At 53.3% G+C, this 7,474-nt stretch overlaps 1 protein-coding gene across 1 annotated transcript; it reads left to right on the forward strand.

Annotated features, from left to right (window-relative positions):
- The first annotated feature begins 867 nt into the window (after window positions 1-867).
- Window positions 868-2,838, forward strand: LOC123757748 (ribosome-binding protein 1-like). Its single transcript, XM_069338495.1, has one exon. It carries the CDS (start codon window positions 868-870, stop codon window positions 2,836-2,838), a length of 1,971 nt encoding a protein of 656 aa, XP_069194596.1.
- Window positions 2,839-7,474: the final 4,636 nt, after the last annotated feature.

Genomic DNA, 7,474 nt, shown 5'->3' on the forward strand with positions numbered 1-7,474 from the left:
ATGCCACCATCCCCGTACATGAGTGCGTGTGTATGTTGACGTGTGCGTTGGCTGCCACTGTCTCCGTTAAATGTTATATTGACATTAATAAGCAAAGCCAACTCTACCAACCAAAAACAACACAACCAATGTCCATAGCGCATGGATCATATAAACTGAGAAGGTAAATTGTGTCTGAGCACACACACACACACACACACACACACACACACACACACACACACACACACACACACACACACAAGAGGGTCTGGTAGCTGAGTGGACAGAGCGCAGGTCTCGTAATTCTGCGGCCCGGGTTCGATTCCCGGACCAGGCAGACACAAATGGGCAAAGTTTCTTTTACCCTGAATGCACACACACACACTAACAAAAAACACGAGAAACGAATCACAACACTGAACTAATAATGTTCAAAAGGCAGAACTCCAGAGCAGGTACTCGACCCTCCAAGCCCAACTTGCCGAGTACACCCCCCCCCCACACACACACACATCCCCGAGAGTGAGAAAACACCCAAGTGATGGAGTGTCGGTGTAGCCGTATGGTCGTCGCTCCAATACCTGAGAGCGACACACCGTCTGAACCCGCCCGATGGCGACCAGCGCGCCAGCGAGAAATGGATTTTTGCCGACTCGAGACACGGACACCTGGAAAAATGGGGATTGAGGACATCCAAGTGAGGGAACGTTATTATAGGAGTGGGCGATGGAGTGAGGGGAAAGTGGGAGGGGAGGGAATGAGTGTGTGAGAGGTGGGATGGAGGCGGAAGGTGAGGGGAGCTTGAATGAGTGTCGCTGAAGAGACGGGAAACGAGGAATCTGGAGAAGTTACTGTGAATGTTTCTCTACTTGTGCCTACCTGCTTATGTTTCCTGGGAGAGTGGATGGGCAGGTGGGCCAGCAGGTTCCCAAGCGTGCAGAGGTGGGCCAGCAGGTTCCCAAGCGTGCAGAGGTGGGTCAGCAGGTTCCCAAGCGTGCAGAGGTGGGCCAGCAGGTTCCCAAGCGTGCAGAGGTGGGCCAGCAGGTTCCCAAGCGTGCAGAGGTGGGCCAGCAGGTTCCCAAGCGTGCAGAGGTGGGCCAGCAGGTTCCCAAGCGTGCAGAGGTGGGTCAGCAGGTTCCCAAGCGTGCAGAGGTGGGCCAGCAGGTTCCCAAGCGTGCAGAGGTGGGTCAGCAGGTTCCCAAGCGTGCAGAGGTGGGTCAGCAGGTTCCTAAGCGTGCAGAGGTGGGCCAGCAGGTTCCCAAGCGTGCAGAGGTGGGCCAGCAGGTTCTCAAGCGTGCAGAGGTGGGTCAGCAGGTTCTCAAGCGTGCAGAGGTGGGTCAGCAGGTTCCTAAGCGTGCAGAGGTGGGCCAGCAGGTTCCCAAGCGTGCAGAGGTGGGCCAGCAGGTTCTCAAGCGTGCAGAGGTGGGCCAGCAGGTTCTCAAGCGTGCAGAGGTGGGTCAGCAGGTTCCTAAGCGTGCAGAGGTGGGCCAGCAGGTTCCCAAGCGTGCAGAGGTGGGCCAGCAGGTTCCCAAGCGTGCAGAGGTGGGCCAGCAGGTTCTCAAGCGTGCAGAGGTGGGTCAGCAGGTTCCTAAGCGTGCAGAGGTGGGCCAGCAGGTTCCTAAGCGTGCAGAGGTGGGCCAGCAGGTTCCCAAGCGTGCAGAGGTGGGCCAGCAGGTTCCCAAGCGTGCAGAGATGGGTCAGCAGGTTCCTAAGCGTGCAGAGGTGGGTCAGCATTTTCCTAAGCGTGCAGAGGTGGGCCAGCAGGTTCCCAAGCGTGCAGAGGTGGGCCAGCAGGTTCTCAAGCGTGCAGAGGTGGGTCAGCAGGTTCCCAAGCGTGCAGAGGTGGGCCAGCAGGTTCTCAAGCGTGCAGAGGTGGGCCAGCAGGTTCCCAAGCGTGCAGAGGTGGGCCAGCAGGTTCCCAAGCGTGCAGAGGTGGGCCAGCAGGTTCCCAAGCGTGCAGAGGTGGGCCAGCAGGTTCCCAAGCGTGCAGAGGTGGGCCAGCAGGTTCCCAAGCGTGCAGAGGTGGGTCAGCAGGTTCCCAAGCGTGCAGAGGTGGGTCAGCAGGTTCCTAAGCGTGCAGAGGTGGGCCAGCAGGTTCCCAAGCGTGCAGAGGTGGGCCAGCAGGTTCCCAAGCGTGCAGAGGTGGGTCAGCAGGTTCCTAAGCGTGCAGAGGTGGGTCAGCAGGTTCCTAAGCGTGCAGAGGTGGGCCAGCAGGTTCCCAAGCGTGCAGAGGTGGGCCAGCAGGTTCTCAAGCGTGCAGAGGTGGGCCAGCAGGTTCTCAAGCGTGCAGAGGTGAGCCAGCAGGTTCTCAAGCGTGCAGAGGTGAGCCAGCAGGTTCTCAAGCGTGCAGAGGTGGGCCAGCAGGTTCTCAAGCGTGCAGAGGTGGGCCAGCAGGTTCCCAAGCGTGCAGAGGTGGGCCAGCAGGTTCCTAAGCGTGCAGAGGTGGGCCAGCAGGTTCCCAAGCGTGCAGAGGTGGGCCAGCAGGTTCCCAAGCGTGCAGAGGTGGGCCAGCAGGTTCTCAAGCGTGCAGAGGTGGGCCAGCAGGTTCCCAAGCGTGCAGAGGTGGGCCAGCAGGTTCTCAAGCGTGCAGAGGTGGGCCAGCTGGTTCTCAAGCGTGCAGAGGTGGGCCAGCTGGTTCTCAAGCGTGCAGAGGTGGGCCAGCAGGTTCTCAAGCGTGCAGAGGTGGGCCAGCAGGTTCTCAAGCGTGCAGAGGTGGGCCAGCAGGTTCTCAAGCGTGTAGAGGTGGGCCAGCAGGTTCTCAAGCGTGCAGAGGTGGGCCTGCAGGTTCCCAAGCGTGCAGAGGTGGGCCTGCAGGTTCTCAAGCGTGCAGAGGTGGGCCAAAACGTTGGTGAGTGATAAGCATTGGTAAGCATCGAGTGTCGATATTCCTTTGCAAGTTACAATCAAACATGATCAGACAACTGGTCAAATATGCCATTATTGAATGGAACCCCTCCCCCCCCCCACAGGACGTGTCACCCACAATACTCGCCCCACAGGACGTGTCACCCACAATACTCGCCCCACAGGACGTGTCACCCACAATACTCGCCCCACAGGACGTGTCACCCACAATACTCGCCCCACAGGACGTGTCACCCACAATACTCGCCCCACAGGACGTGTCACCCACAATACTCGCCCCACAGGACGTGTCACCCACAATACTCGTCCTACAGGACGTGTCACCCACAATACTCGCCCTACAGGACGTGTATTGTGTGCGTGTGTTTAAGATAAATATATGTAGTAGACATAGAGGAAAAAAATAACTGGTCAGAAAGGCGGAGTCCAAGAGCTAATGACTCGATTCTGTAACTTGATGTATTTACAAACAGTAAATACAATAATAAATGCACAAACACACTCACCATCCAGGCAGGCAGAAAAGTTATCACTCACCATCCAGGCAGGCAGGAAAGTTATCACTCACCATCCAGGCAGGCAGGAAAGTTATCACTCACCATCCAGGCAGGCAGGAAAGTTATCACTCACCATCCAGGCAGGCAGGAAAGTTATCACTCACCATCCAGGCAGGCAGGAAAGTTATCACTCACCATCCAGGCAGGCAGGAAAGTTATCACACACCATCCAGGCAGGCAGAAAAGTTATCACTCACCATCCAGGCAGGCAGAAAAGTTATCACTCACCATCCAGGCAGGCAGGAAAGTTATCACTCACCATCCAGGCAGGCAGGAAAGTTATCACTCACCATCCAGGCAGGCAGGAAAGTTATCACTCACCATCCAGGCAGGCAGGAAAGTTATCACTCACCATCCAGGCAGGCAGGAAAGTTATCACTCACCATCCAGGCAGGCAGGAAAGTTATCACTCACCATCCAGGCAGGCAGGAAAGTTATCACTCACCATCCAGGCAGGAAAGTTATCACTCACCATCCAGGCAGGCAGGAAAGTTATCACTCACCATCCAGGCAGGCAGAAAAGTTATCACTCACCATCCAGGCAGGCAGGAAAGTTATCACTCACCATCCAGGCAGGCAGGAAAGTTATCACTCACCATCCAGGCAGGCAGGAAAGTTATCACTCACCATCCAGGCAGGCAGGAAAGTTATCACTCACCATCCAGGCAGGCAGGAAAGTTATCACTCACCATCCAGGCAGGCAGGAAAGTTATCACTCACCATCCAGGCAGGCAGGAAAGTTATCACTCACCATCCAGGCAGGCAGGAAAGTTATCACTCACCATCCAGGCAGGCAGGAAAGTTATCACTCACCATCCAGGCAGGCAGGAAAGTTATCACTCACCATCCAGGCAGGCAGGAAAGTTATCACTCACCATCCAGGCAGGCAGGAAAGTTATCACTCACCATCCAGGCAGGCAGGAAAGTTATCACTCACCATCCTGGCTGGAAAGTTATCACTCACCATCCTGGCAGGAAAGTTATCACTCACCATCCTGGCAGGAAAGTTATCACTCACCATCCTGGCAGGAAAGTTATCACTCACCATCCTGGCAGGAAAGTTATCACTCACCATCCTGGCAGGAAAGTTATCACTCACCACATTCTGATGAACATGTTGGAACCCATATTCAGATGTATTTTGTGATTCATGCATTTCCATATCTATTCATGGAGTTGTCTCGAATATCTTCGTGTACCACCAGGGCGGGGCCGGGCTGCGGTTCGTAGGGAGGGCCGGGCTGCGTGTCGTAGGGAGGGGCGGGCTGCGGGTCGTAGGGAGGGGCGGGCTGCGGGTCGTAGGGAGGGCCGAGCTGCGGGTCGTAGGGAGGGGCGGGCTGCGGGTCGTAGGGAGGGCCGAGCTGCGGGTCGTACGGGGGGGGGGGACCGAGCTGCGGGTCGTACGGGGGGGGGGGCCGGGCTGCTGGTCGCCGGGGGGGGGGGCTGGGGGTCGGGCTGCGGGTCGTAGGGGGCTGGGGGCCGGGCTTCGGGTCTGACTGCAAGACAGGCGGGCTGTGACTCCGTTGATGTGGGGTTGCCAATCCAAATTACGAACCAGATCTGGCTATGAACCAAACCTCGCTATGAACCAGACCTGGCTATGAACCAGACCTGGCTATGAACCAATTATGGCTATGAACCAATTATGGCTATGAACCAGACCTGGCTACGCACCAGACCTGGCTACGCACCAGACCTGGCTATGAACCAGACCTGGCTATGAACCAGACCTGGCTATGCACCAGACCTGGCAATGAACCAAACCTGGCTACGAACCAGACCTGGCTACGAACCAGACCTGGCTATGAACCAGACCTGGCTATGAACCAAACCTGGTTATGAACCACACCTGGCTATGAACCAGACCTGGCTACGAACCAGACCTGGCTACGAACCAGACCTGGCTACGAACCACACCTGGTTATGAACCAGACCTGGCTATGAACCAGACCTGGCTACGAACCAGACCTGGTTATGAACCAGACCTGGTTATGAACCAGACCTGGCTACGAACCAGACCTGGCTATGAACCAGACCTGGCTGTGAACCAGACCTGGCTACCCACCAAACACACACCGAAACTACGACGTTGGTGCAACGTTCGAGCAAGTTTTAACACCTCCTAACCAGTTATAACAACCAATATAGCAAGTTGTAACAACGTTGTAATACGTCATAAACACGTTAAGCCAAGATGTAGCAACTTTATTTCAAGTTGTTACAAGCGGAAAGTAGAGACAGTTTCGGTTTGTGTTTCCAGGGTATGAACCAGACCTGGCTACGAACCAGACCTGGCTACGAACCAGACCTGGTTATGAACCAGACCTGGCTACGAACCAGACCTGGCTATGAACCAGACCTGGCTATGAACCAGACCTGGCTATGAACCAGACCTGGCTGTGAACCAGACCTGGCTACGAACCAGACCTGGCTATGAACCAGACCTGGCTATGAACCAGACCTGGCTGTGAACCAGACCTGGCTATGAACCAGACCTGGCTATGAACCAGACCTGGCTGTGAACCAGACCTGGTTCTGAAACAACCCACCTGCTTCATATTAAATAATCTATGCATGAATTCAATATGAATTGTATCCAGGATTGAAAGTATCTAGTGAAAAAAAAATATATATATGGCCATTAAATAAATAGTTTCCACATTTCACATTCATTGACAAATAGCTAAATTTGATTTATTCCCAGTTATTGTTCAAAATACATCAAAATACTGCAGTATGTTGCATAATTCTGCTCGTGCGATCTATTTTCGATAATGCAATATTCCAAATATTGCAAATCTTTTATAGCATTAATGATAATATATATTTTATCGACGCAGCAAGTGACGAACTCATAAAATATTTACAATAGCCACTAACCCAAACAATTTTGATATATAAAATGCACCAAATTACCACCTAACATAAAGCCGCCCACTATGGAAAGACAAGATGATGAATGAAACACCAGACCACACACTGTACAACTTACCAGAAGGAATAGTTTCCTTTCTCTCAATGTTCGCCGATATCCCAACAGGTCGGGGGACAAACCAGGAGGATATGGATGAATTACAATATTGTCCCTCAAGTGGTTACTAGAGTTCAATTTAGGCAAATGCAAAGTAATGAGGCGGCTGGGTACGGAAAGCAGAAGGTCGGACACAGGGTACTGAATGTCCGGCGGTTCCAGACATGGTACCAGGATATCATCTTAGAGAGAATATTACACCGAACCAATCACCGGGAGCCCACATTAATAGTGACAGCTAAATGAAGAGATGCATCGGGTGAAAGAAAACTGCCCAAACGTCTCTATTTTGCCACGGGAATCGAACCTGTGACCTGTCTGTTGTGATCCGACTGTGACTGACTCACAATTGAGACTCCCGAGTTTGATCCTAGGCAACTAGTGTAGTTCGCAGCCTAGGGAAGGTCAGTTGACCAAAGGTGACATCGATAAGCCTACATACAGGCTTCCTGTCCCCGACGACGGAAGTTAAACCCCATTGTTCCCCATGTGTTGGAAAAGAGGCAGTTAAGTGCCTTCACGTCACACTGCACACTTCCCCACGTTATCTTTCCTGCCCTCTGGTCTTAGGCGGGTGAAGACGCCTTCATGTCTGGCGATGTCCTGCACCAGACCACACCAAGGACCTAAGGAATGGGGGAAACCCCTAACGGAGGACCTATGAATCGGGGCAAGTTACCAGGGGAGGACCTATGAATCAGGGCAAGTTACCTGGGAAGGACCTATGAACTAAAACAAGTTACCAGGGAAGGACTTATAGATCCCAGGGAAGGATCTAACAGCTGAAAATATTCAGAACGACCTAAGGCTACTGGGTGGTACTAGTACTTCTTTCCTTCAAGGCCTTCTCAAGTACTGTTAAAAAAAAGCACATTTCTCCCACGAATTTTTCACCAACTCCAATACAATCTTAATAGAATCCCAGTAAGATTCCCTATCACCCGCCGAGCCTGGCACCCGAACAACTCTCAAAACCCACAGGTAAATCCTCACCGAAATATCACACCGAGTGAAAAAAATTCAATCACGCAAAGCTTTA

This window comes from Procambarus clarkii, chromosome 40 (genome assembly GCF_040958095.1).
Source record: "Procambarus clarkii isolate CNS0578487 chromosome 40, FALCON_Pclarkii_2.0, whole genome shotgun sequence".
NCBI classification, from domain to species: Eukaryota; Metazoa; Arthropoda; class Malacostraca; order Decapoda; family Cambaridae; genus Procambarus; species Procambarus clarkii.

What these genes read in the sequence shown, in the direction of transcription:
- LOC123757748 (XM_069338495.1), top strand. Translation starts at nt 868, where the DNA reads ATGTTTCCTGGGAGAGTGGATGGGCAGGTGGGCCAGCAGGTTCCCAAG.